At 45.9% G+C, this 12,352-nt stretch overlaps 1 protein-coding gene across 2 annotated transcripts in view; it reads left to right on the forward strand.

Moving 5' to 3' along the window:
• The window catches only part of PTDSS2 (phosphatidylserine synthase 2), a 40,726-nt gene continuing 28,374 nt past the window's right edge, over nucleotides 1-12,352 (forward strand). The window contains exons 1-2 of one of the 2 annotated variants that reach the window (XM_087739425.1): nucleotides 1-211; nucleotides 10,311-10,412. In XM_087739425.1, the coding sequence (XP_087595551.1) occupies nucleotides 12-211; nucleotides 10,311-10,412 (302 nt within the window). In that variant the 5' untranslated portion in view covers nucleotides 1-11. Of the gene's footprint in view, nucleotides 212-1,317; nucleotides 1,512-10,310; nucleotides 10,413-12,352 lie in introns of those variants that run through there. The other variant, XM_009463638.2, reaches the window with a different exon arrangement.

The raw sequence follows: 12,352 nt of genomic DNA on the forward strand, positions 1-12,352 counted from the left end.
GCGCTGCCGCCATGAGGCGCGGCGAGCGGCGGGGCCACGGCGCGGCCCCGGGCAAGGCCGCCCTGGAGGAGCAGCCCCCGCAGCCCAACGGCGGCGGCCCCGCCGCGGCGGCAGAGCGGCCCCCGCCGCCCGGCGCCGAGAGGGACGGCCCCGGCCTGCGCCGCAGCACCGAGTCCGAGGTGTACGACGACGGCACCAACACCTTCTTCTGGTGAGAGCCGCCCCCTCGGGCCGAGGCCCGGCCGGGCCCCCTCACCTCGCCGTGCCGGCGGCGAGCAGGCCTCCGCCCCGAGCCGCGGTGCCCGCTTCCCCCGGCCGCTTGTCGCCGCGGGGCCGCTGGGGCAGGGGCTCGGCGGGCCGGGGGCTCCGGGGGGGAGAAGGGAAAGCTGCTGTGCATCGCCTGCAGTTTGCGTTGCTCTGGCTTCGCTGCAACAGATCCCGGTGCTACGGAGAAACCGTAGGCTGTGTCTAAAGATGTTTTTCCTGGCACTGTGGTACCATTAATTATCGTTTCCTGGCAATTTAACAGTGATTTAGGAGTGACTTTTGGCAGTGGCACCCCCTTTCTCGGTCCTGGTCGCAAACCCTGGCCAGCAGCGTCCGTCCTGCTGAGCGAGGCGGCCGGCCTCGCCGGCTGAGCGCCTGGCGGTGTCCTCGGGCACCCGGGAGCCCGCGCTCTGCGGGCAAACTCGAATGCTCCATTCCGGTTGTTTTATCAGCATCGTGTGTATGAACTCCACCTGTTTCTTCCCCCTCCCTCAGTCTTGGAAGAGGCCTTTTCTGTCCATGTTCTTTCCTGTAATCCTTCTAGAAAGCCAAAGTTACGCTTAAGTTCTGCTGGGCAGGTATTTCGTATGGTTTTGTGGCATCCTCGGTCCAGAAAAGTGGTGCAGAAAGCCATGACTGTCTGTGTTAGGCCAGATGGGGCGAATCGGTTTTTGTTAAGCTCAGTCCTCGCAGGAAGAGATGTGTTTGTTTCTAGAAACGTGCTTCTAAATCCCATCTTTGCTGGAGTTGTTCCGGAAATCGGCTTCAGCACACGCGTGTGTATGTCCATAGCTTTCCTGTGTGTGTTAAATGCACGTCCTTCTTGGTTAAGGAAACCACGCTGACATTCAAGTCCCTAGTCTGGAATATGAGCCAAGGGCACTATGATTTGGCTCGAGTTTGACATTAAGGAGCACAAGGGGGAGGGTGCTTGGCTCTCGCCCTGCCAATCTGGGCAGCAGTGGAGCGGGGGGTGTTGATCTTGATGAAGCCGCTGATTCTAGGTGATATTTCTGCCAGTACGAACTGCAAAGAGACGCTCAGATGCTGCTGGATCGTCGCAGGGTGGTCTCTGCGGAAGCCTGAGGCACGCAAGTGTAGCCAAGGGACGTCGTCGTCTTGAGGGCAAGCGGAACTTTCTTGGAGAGCACGTTAGCGGTGCCACATGTAGGCGGAGTGAGCGATTGAATACCTGGATCCTGCCGAGGTCTGCGGAGTGGGGCCATCTTATAAATGGAAAATGGGTAAAACTCTCATTTTCTTACTGTCTAGTTAAGGTGGCTCTTGCCAGGTGTTTTGTGATGCCTGAAAAACACCTAATGCCGTTTTTGTTGTGTAATCTCACCTTGTTGCACTTTTCTCCTGTTGTGGGGCCAACACGCAGTCTGCCACCGGTACAGGATTGTCATCCTGAAATGAAGGCTGTAACTGCAGTTAATTTGTCCACGTGAATTGTTCTTTTGAAAGTCCAAGTGTGCCACCGTTCTTTAGGGAGCTTCCCCTCTGTCGGCTAGTCCCATCCAGGAGGGCAGCGCGGACAAGCGTGTTGTTGACTTGTTCCTTAACTTAGATATTTAGTTGATGTTATTTTCCCTAGTAGTGTATGTCGCTTGCACTGGCAGCCGGGAGTTTAAACGCTTATAAAAGTTTCAAGGTTTTTCCTACTGTTCCTTTTGACCTGTGCATGACAGTGTTGAGTGTGTTAGCATATCCTTTGGTAATGACTCAGTTCTTACAGTGGCCAAGAATAAAGATTATACAGAGGAACGATTTTCTTCCTGTGACCCTACTCTTCTTGCGCTGTGTGTGATGGAGGTGGTCACAGAAAATGGAAATTTAAGAGAGTAGGTGCCCTCTGCTTTTGCTACTACTTTGCCCGTGTGGAGAAGTATGGAAAATACATTTTCTCCTTAAAGTTCAGAAGCTAGCGGATAAGGTTACCCACGTGGCCTGCTCGGTTTGCGAAAATTCAGGAATCTGGGACTTGTAGACGCAGTCAGAAATCATTCTAGAAGTACAGTAGTTCAGTTTGCAAAGGTAATTTTACCGCTAGAAATGCGACCCTTGGGAAAGGTGGTACTTTCTAGCTGTCTGCCTGCTCTTTTTAAATCTTTTTAAAATTTTGAAAAACAAGTTACATGCTGTCTAATACTTCTGTTCTTATTCAGTCTTAATAACCTGAAACTGGAAAATACTATATTTTAATTACGTTGTTGGAACCTGCTCCGTCAGTACCTTGACAGCTCTCTTTGTCTTTGGGAACTGTCAGAGAGAGGAAATGGGAAGGAGCTTTATGAAACAGATTGGCGGCCTCTCTATCTGTTACCCCTGAATGAATTTCAAAACATCTATTGCTGCTAGCAGAGAGCTGGAAATTGTCAGGCCTGCCTGGCGAGCCGCTCTCCCGGGCAAACATGGTCGCTGTTGTTTCCAGTACCTTTGATTGTTTCTTGCCCGGCTGCTTACAGTTAGCTTCTGAACACTAACAAAGGACCTCTTTGTGGCTGAGACTTTTGACTTTTATTTTTTGTACAGTGTGAAGCACAGTAGATCTGATACTTTTACTGAGCTAGCATGGAGAAACCACCGGGTTTGTTTGTTTGTTTGTTTTAAATATCCCCACCTGGAGCTTTCTACAACATCTGTGCGGCTTGGTTTCTGTAACCTGCGGAAGAGTGAGTGCTGATGTGTCTTACAGGTTTTTGCTGCTGGGACTTTGTTGTGTATGGGAAAAGGTGAATCCAATAGAAGCTGGAGTCTTGTCACCTGTGAGCAGTGACCGTGGCAGATGCCTAAGGATACTTGAAACTGGAAAAAGAGGAGCTGGGTGTCTTTCTGTGGGGGAGCAAAAAAAGCTCAGTGAAACAGTACAGTTGATTTATCTCCGCTGTGTGATAAATGTGGAGGTGTGCAGCAACTTTTTTGAAGAGGAAACGTTCCCCCCCCTCCCCAGTAGCCAGTGAAAGGCAGCAGAAGGCGGTGTGGTGCTGAGTCTTTGCATGCCAGCCCAGCCGGGTCTTGGATTACCAGTTTGGGATCATCTAGTTAGATACCGTGTATGATTTTCTCCTAAAATTTCTGTTACCCCTGATTTCTGTGTATGTTTCATAGCTTGTATTTCGCCGAAGCATATCTTCCAGGAAAGCTTCCAGTCTTGATTTGAAGATGTTGGGAGGTGCCAGATGCATCTTTGCCACCACATTACGTTGTGACTGTATGGGTTAATTGCTTTTACTAAGCCTTACTTTAATTTGAATTTAATTAGCTTTAATGGCCTCTGTTGGTTATTGGTGTGTTTTTGTCTCTCACACTAAATAATTCTATATTGCCATCATGTGGATATGATGTTAGTTACTGAACTCATAGTGTGGCAGCAGATATCTATGGAGCTCAGGAAGTTTAAAAAAGAAAAAGAAAAGGAAAAGGGAAAAAAGAAAAAGAAGAAAGAAAGAGGGAAATGGTAGGGAGAAGACTGTGGGCTAATACAGCTTTCATAGGAATTAATTCAGCCTGTTTGGTGCAAAAAGCAGAGAAATCGCAGCTAAGGAAAAGGTAGCCAGTAGATGCTTCTGCCTGGATGTTTCGTTTTATTCGGTATCGTGAGAAATCTTTCCTGATGGCCAGCCCAGGGACATTTCTTTGGAAATAAGGATACGTGCGTGCAAACCAGCCATTTTTGGAAATACGGGATCGGTATTCAAAACAAAGTATTGCGTAGCCATTCCTTATACATTGTTCTTATCTCTAAAACACCTTGCACAGCACGAGATTTCCTATAAGGCTGTCTGGAGGAGGAGATGATGATTTATCTGAACGAGAGATTAGGGAGACAGAAGATCTGCAAATTGTCAGGAACTTTTTTCTGTACCCTTTCGTGAGGGTTGGCTGCACCGCTTCCTCAAGCTTGTTGGAAGCTTAACATTTGCTGGATATTTTTTTCCATACTACAAAAGCTTGCCGCCTTAAAGTGGGCCGTGGTGAGGGTCTGTGTTTGCTGATCCACTCTGCTGATCCTCTACCTGGTCAGAATTGGCCGAGTTTAGGCATGTTGCTTCACTCGAGCAGAGAAATCTTGCATCAGGCTACTGATGTGTCACTCAGCCTGTGCTTTTTTAGTGTTTCGGTATGCCCTGGCAGTGTCCGGTTGCTCGAACATCCGGGAGGCGGTTGTGCAACCCGACTAAGGCACGTTAGCCGGCCGGGTACGTTAACTCTTGTGGCAGATGAGGGTAGCTGCCTCCCGAGAGTCGCCGTATTAGAATTGCATTATTACCCTTTCCTGAAAGGACGGGATTGCATAGTTCCTTCAAGTAAGCTGGAAGTGTAGAAGAAACCTCTTTATGCAGAGACCTTGTGAGAGTTTAACGCCCCGCCTAGTATTAATTCTCTGTATCGGTTTCTTTTTTTGTAAACACGCTCCAGAAACGTTAAGGATAATGGGGGAAAACTTGGTGGGAGTCAGCCTGGGTACCTAGGGCTGCTTTCGGGGGGGAGCGCGAAGACAGGCCCCCGCTCCCGCAAGCAATACAAGTGAGGTTTCACGGGCTGGTGGAGTCAGCGGCTCAGCGTGCCGGGAGGGCGCAGGATTAGTCTCACCCTGAGAAATCCCTTTCCTTCCAGTGGCGTGTCCTGTGCGCAGAGAGCGTGTGTGAGCGCCGGGCCGGTGGGAGCTCCCTGTGGAGAGCTGCTTCCCCGCGGGCCGGGGAACCCTGGCTCATCGGGGAGCCGTCACGGGACTGGAATGCTACAGCAGTTTGCAAAATGGATCATCAGTCCGAAAGATCAGCTCCGTGCTTTTATGCAGTTAGATCTGGCACAAGGGTGCCTTCCTCCCATTCCCGTTTATTGCCATTTTTTTAAAAGACCTGCTTAAAGTGTGTGTTATCTGTAATGCAAAGTCTCAATGGAACTGTTTTAAACTGAAACCTGAGACAAAGATTTCAATAGGTTTAAACAGATAAAAATGTTTAATATTTAAAATAGATCATTTGGGGAACTTTGACTTGTGAACTCTGTAGAAGGGATGAAAGGAAACTTTGTCTTTTCTATCTCCTCGTTCAAAGGAAAACGACATTTGCTGAAGCCTTGCTTTTTAATCCGTTGTTCTGGTTTCTGTATAGAGGTTTGTGTACGGATCACTCTCTTACTGAGTGATCATTTTATGAGAGGCGCCAGCTTATGGCAAGGAAAAGGAACGTTACTATTTTGGAGCGTCACAAGTATGTACAGAAATTTAATCAGCGTTGTGTACCTTTATAGATGTGCTGAAGACTTGTTACTGGGCTAAGAATAGGTACTTTTTTATCATCTCCAAGAGTTTAAACAGATTTTAAAATGCAGCCTGCAGCTTAAAACCAACGGCCCCGTTTCTGTTGCCTTCCAGATGTAGTGCTTGGGGCTTCCAGGCAGTGTCACGGACAAAGCACACGCTTCGGTTTGGTTGCCACTGATTATTTTTTTGTGATCTAGGTGGGTGAGAGAGATCGCGTGTCGCAAACTGGCAGTCAGCCTCTTATTTCTGAAATGTCGAGGCCTGACGGCTTGCTTTGGCCCCGTGCAACACGAACGTCTGAGTTTCATGTCTCTGATTTTGGATGTATTGTCACGATTATGGCCAAGGTTGGGTTTTTTTGTTGAAGGTTTCAAAACCCTCTGTATATCCAAACAGGATTGTTTCTCTGTTAGTTACGATTTTGAATGCCAAAATATTGGTTAGTTTTAAACTGTTATTAATTTTTGTTGCGTTTTCCTGTGTCTTACTCTTCACAATAACTGAAACACTCTACTGCCGTTGAAGTAACAGATTGGTTGTACTGTCTGTTTGTCGTGTTTTCTTAGAGTTCCCAGCGTGTGTCAGATGATGGGTTGGTATATGGAGGGTAGAGGGCTTTGACATTCGTTCATCTTTTAAAATCTCTTTCAGAAATGCTTTTATGACTTTACCATTCTTCGGAATCAAGAAAAAAACTGTTCCTTTGAGAAAAAGTTGATGATAGGCCAAGATGGAACTAGGTGTTTTTGTTGACAGATTCTTTCTCTAGCAGTAACTATTAACGTAACTTTTTAAACCAAAGAGGCAAACCGTACTGGCTGTTCCTGGGAATTTTGTTTCACTTTGAGAACTGACAAAACGATTAATAAAGAAACCCTTTGCATGGTGTTCTCAATCATTGCTATTGTTTTTAATGTAGTTACCGCATCAGTTATGACAACCAAGAACACGGAGCAAAGCAATGGATTACGAGAGCGCGGTCCCGCTCACTGAAGCGGATTTGGGTTTGTGCTGAGGATGACCGAGGTCGTGGCCTGCCCGCTCTGCCGGGGTGCGGCTCCCCCCTTTCCCTGCCCCAGTCTCCCCCAAAAACCAGATGCTTCCGACATTTCCTTAGGTCATTTTTGTCATGCACTTTATTTGGAAAATAACAGCTCTGATACTAATGTCCGTGGAGAACCTACGGTTTCTAAATGTGACAAAGAATGGATTGCCATGGCAAAGCGAAGTTAGAATCGAACTTAATCCGGCGCGCTGGAACGGCCCCCGCTTCGTTGTGCGCTGGGGTGCAGGGGAGGTGTAGTGGCTGGGGGAGGGCTGTAGGGCCGCCTGTATTGCTCTCCTTGGTGTTCGACTAAGTTAGCAGGGCAAGTGTGTTTATAAAAACAAAACTTGAATTATTTCACTTAAATGCCCCCGTGTTTAAATGGGGAAAGAGCTAGATGTGAGATAGAGAAAGACAGAAAAACACTAGTGCAGAAAAATAAGCTACTTAGTGTTCTGGCTTTTTAGTAGTTTGGGATTTGTTGTGGATTCTCTTTGACCTTCCTGGCCTTACATACTTCTGTATGCGTATACTTTTAGGCACTGCTTTCTCGGATTTTTTGACATAAAATCTGCTAGAACTGGCTGCAGTCTGTCCCCCCTTGCTCCTGGTGTGTTGCCCAAACTCCTGTATAATTCCAAGGGTCTGCTTAGCTTAGCTCTTCCCAGTCTCCACAGGCTCCAGCCTAGGAGAACATAAGCCTTTCTGCATAATCCCTGTCATGCTTACCTTGCTGGGGATGGTCTTAGCTGTGTTGTCTTCCTCTTGCTGTATTATTTTAAAGCGTACATGGAGCTGAAAATAATCCCTCTTACGCGGTTTAAGTCATCCTGACTTCACTCGTACGAGCGCTCCTGTGTGCTGTTTGTTTTTCTGGCTCCTCTAACTGCTGCACATTTTGTCTTGTTCCGTATGGTTTTTAACTCTCAGGCTGTGGAAAGATAGGGTGTGTATCTATCTTTGCTTGCCTTCCCCCTCGGACAGGTAGGTTTGGGTGATGCTCTGCTGCCTCTGGCAGCTGCCGCTGCTTTGTCACTGCTCGCAGTTTTCTGGTTAGAGCTGCCAACTTGCTCTTTCCAGAAGACAAACCAATCGAGCAAGCCTTTCATCCTGGCTTCGGGATTTCATGCTAGGCTGAAAATACGTCTGCGTGACTAACCATCTTGAGAACTTGCTGCAAGAGGATCTGGCTTCAGTTGGAAATGAAAACTGAACTAAAAGGGAGAGGAGGAGATACATAGCCTCTTGTTCCTCCTTAAACGGGGGAGCTTGTTGAATTTCAGGTCGCTGGTTGCAGCACCAAAAATAACCCGAACGCGGGGCGCACGAAGCTCTCAGCCACTGACCGCTTACGTTGCTCCAAACTCCCCGCAGTGAACGAAGCTGGACCAGCCTTCTTCTAGTACACCGGTGCGGAGATGTGTTTCTCTAAATGAGGGCATGCCGGTAACTGATTTTTTGGCAATTTACATGACGCTCAGCGCATTGAAACAGTAATTGACTTCCTATAGGTGTTCAGATGGTGAAACGGTAGGATGGAAGACAGCATTTCTAGGTTTATTTTAGTAGCCTCTTAGATATTAGTTTCAAAAAAGTAAACAATAAAACAAGGCATAAAATATAACGCATAACCTTGCAGTTAATGTAACCTTTTTCTATGACCAAAATATAGGTTGGTTTTGTATTAGTTATATACCTATATAAAGGCAGTGAGCAAGACTACGGTCTGATTTAAGTGAACTAGAGCATTTAATTCCGTCCCCTGCTGTACTGCCTCCTTGGAGAGGGCTGTGTGTAGTTTTTCAGACTACTGTAGGTTTCAGCTGCTGTGGCATAGGCGCCGAGTCACGCGGCGGTGCGTGAGTGTTACGTATATGATGCCCGAATCACCTGGGGTTTGGCGTCCTGGGAGGCAAGTCAGGGAAAATGCCGCTGGTGAGCAGGAGGCTTGCTGCTGCGAAGCCTTTGCGTATTTTTTTTTTTATTATTCCTTGCTAATTTTGAACACGCTCGTGGGTCCTTCTCTGTTTTGTTTTTTTTTTTCCCCCTGGAGCTGGTTAGTCTGTGTCCTCCGGACTGCAAGGAAGGATAGTGTTAAATGCCGGACACCTTTTTAGCAGTGGCAGAAGAGGATTGTATCTGCTTATGAGGTATTGCATGAGTTTTCCAGTGGGATTAAAAGGATTCCGTGAGAAGTGGCTGCGTTTTGGATTAGGATGAAACTGTAGTTCAAATAATGCTTACCTTAACTTTCAGAGCCATTTTAGGGAGGTTACTGGGTTTGGCGTTTAAAGGTAAGTCAGTGGACTTCTTAGCAATGCTTGGTGATCTCCAGGTCTTGTGCGCTGTACAACTTGAATATATACAAACTTTGGTCTTTTGGCATAAAATGGAAATGTAACGCTAGCTTCTCTTACAATGTAATACAAAAAGAAAATGCAAAAAGAGCCGGTATGTACAAATACTTGTCACATACAGTCATTTTCATTCACAGTTCTTCTGTTCTCTAAGCTTGATGCTTTATACCTGTGTGATTTTAATTGTTTGTATTAAGAGATGCTCTGTAGTCTTCTAAAACAGAACTCGTGTCTTCATGATTCGATCTTAAATGGCCAGACTTCCCATGCTTCTGAGCTGAGGTCAGGTAAGTTTTCCACTGAAAACAACAAATGGCTTCTCATTAGGAAAGGAATTTTCAACTCTAAATAAAATAAAAAAGTGCAGACAGTGCAATATAAGGTTATTATATATGTCGTAATCAGTAGATGTACGTGCATGCGTATCAACTAGCTGCAGTAAGTTCTCTTAACTCCTGGGTCTGGCTGTGTGTACTTAGCTCTTTTTTCTTTCACACGTAAGCGCTTTACCAAAATCAGAATAAGCAAATGGACTCTCACGGATGGGGAACGTACACTGGCACTGCTCTGCCTGTACCGGCGCTTCACACCAGCAGGGCTGCACAGTCCGACAGCGCAGAACCACCACCAGCAAGCCTTGCTGTGGGGCTTGGCTGGCCCGGTTGTTCCAGCAGAAACCCCTGGTGTGGAGGGGGCCGTAGGTAGTTCTGCAGGCACAGACCTCTAGCCGTCAGCCCCTACCTGCTCTTCAGATCCGAGATGAAATGAAACTGTAAGGATTACTGGAAATAAGGCATCTAGAGGCAGCATCGTAATTCTTACAATTGCAACTGTTCTCATTCAGAGATTTTTTTAATGACTAGTTTTTCTTGTCATGTGTAATTCCCATGTCTGGAGTGAATTCCCTTCTGTTTTGTCTTAAGAGTCTGTTCAGTCTGCTGCAGTTTTTATTAATAGGCTTTGAAACAGAGCTGTGCAGCACCACCGTCAAGTATATACCTGACAAACCAGGAGAGAAATCTGGAGGGTTTCAGATCGAAGTGTGAGCACAGCCGGTGGTAAATTTTTCAAGTTGCTGTTGTTCGCTTGGCAAGCGTTTGTCCAAATCTTCCTTAACGCAAAGCACCGGGGGGAAAACGAGCGAGCCCCGTTCCTGTGCTGGGCTCTGTCGCATGCCAGCGCACAGTGGACTGATGACTACATTTCGTGCTGGGGAAACTCTGTTTTCTGTGCTGTACAATACATAAAACTTCTGTAGCGTTATTGACTGCCGCCTGTGTATTAATTAGGCTTCCTGAGGCTTCACTGACAGGTGAAGATGTAAGTTTTTCTGCTTTCTGATGTCAATTTTCTCTCTTCTAAATTGCAGGAGAGCTCATACCTTAACAGTCTTGTTCATCCTCACGTGTGCACTGGGCTACGTAACCTTGCTTGAAGAAACACCACAAGATACAGCCTACAATACAAAGAGGTAAATATTTGAGAAAGCGTTTCTATAAGGTGTATATTAGAAAAGGGTAGCTGTATGAAGTTAGCGTACGCGCCTTTTTTTTTTTTTTGTGGATAAGCTACCTCAAATGACCTTTGCATTAACTTGTTTAAATGCCCAAACCCTTAGAAAGTGACAAAAGCAAGCACGAGTCTATAAGCTCCCTTGCTGGTCGTTGAATTTAACTTCTCATCCGTTTAGCGTCACTCCGTGTCATACCTGGTGGCTGCCGTGCGGGTGTGATTTGAAACAAAATACGAAACTTAAAAAGCCCCGAAGTACTGGCTGTGTTTCTTTGGCAATGATTCTGCCTCTTTTTCTTAAAATAACCAAACTTTCTAAATTATGTGAGCCGTGACTAAATTTTTCTGACTCTAAGTGCTTTTTGTCAAATTACGTTTAAGATTTCAATACGGATCATTATTTGTCATTGAAAATTAACATGAGAACTTGTAGCCCAAAGGGAAACTCTTGGAAAATAAGAATGAGACGAGTCTTACATGTGTGGTCTGTTTTTACCATAATTTAAACTGATTAAATGTAGTCGCATTTCTTCTCTTTTTAAAGAAATAGAGTAGGGAACAAAAAGGGGGAAAAGTAGTAGTCTTTTAAAAATCTAAGTATATTTTAAAAATCAAGGGAGTGCTTACAGACTGCAAAGCATCCTTGCTGTGAGCGTGAAAATCATTCTGTTTTCTGCCGGTCTGGTTTCTTAAAGATAAAGCTGTTTTTTCCCCTTTGCTATTAAAAGTTTTTTTTCCTATTTTTTTACTTCTTTTTAAAGTGACTCAGGATATAGTCTTCATTGTCATGGAGATGCAGGAATTAGGGTATTTCCTGAGTTAATCTCGGTTGTTATTCTGTCAGTTACAGCGCTGGCACATGTGCCCAGCTGGGGGGTTGTATTTTCGTGCGTGGGGCTGAAATGGAACAAGCTGGAACACAACGCCCTGTCTGGAGCTGGGAAAATTTCTGCAAGGCTTTGGTGTGAACAAATGCCATTTTATTCCCAGTTATACCGAGGGAGTCTAGGGAACAGACAGAGGCCTGACGTCCTCTGGAATGGCAGTTCAAAATAAAGAAGGGGAAAAGCTGAGTGAGAAGTGATGACACATCATTAGGGAGTAATACAGAGCTAAGGTGACTCAGTGGAATATCTTAGTACTGAGATTAGAGCCTTTAGTGCTTTAATAAAAACAAAACCAGAGAAGATTAATGAGCATATTAACCTTTCTTTCATGAAACAGAAGTTGCTTTCTGCATATGCAGTGCAGGGGATAATGTGTCCAGTTGTTAAAATCAATTTAACGGCATCATACCAGGCAATGAGTAGCGAATGTTCTTTGATCACTTCTGCATCTCTGCTTCTGGAATACTGCCTGCAATATCTAGATGCAAAAATACTTGAAAAGCAGCATCCTGAGAATCGTATACGGTCTTCCAAATATTGGCGTTTGTTATTGGTTTTGAAGGATACATCTCTGTTTCCTCTCATGTTGCTCCCTTATGCTATTGCCATAGTTGTTCAAGCTACGTGCCGAATTCCGAGACAGTCGGTAACTCGGCCAAATCATTACTTTTTCCAAGCAAAAGCTCAGTGCAGACGTAATGCACGAGTCCTGTGGGCCTCTCCTAAGCTGCACCTCTGTTGCCTTGGCCCTGATTTACAGACTGGATGGAAGTGTCTGTGTTGGTCAGCACACTCCTTATGCGGAGTCAATTTTCAGTGAACTCCTGTCTGGTCACAGTTAAATCTCTTTTCTAAGGTCTTTGAGGTAAGTGCTGTGCCAAGTTTAGCACCATTAAGCATGAAGGATTCCAGCTCAATTCATGTCCCAGCTGTTGTTCTTACCGTCTTCAGCATCCGTGTGCCTGCCGCTCTCTTGTATCTCATCGTTCCTGACCGATTTTATGTGGCTCTT

Source organism: Nipponia nippon, unplaced genomic scaffold (assembly GCF_047370975.1).
Source record: "Nipponia nippon isolate SJK-2023a ecotype South Korea unplaced genomic scaffold, ASM4737097v1 scaffold_10, whole genome shotgun sequence".
NCBI lineage: Eukaryota > Metazoa > Chordata > Aves > Pelecaniformes > Threskiornithidae > Nipponia > Nipponia nippon.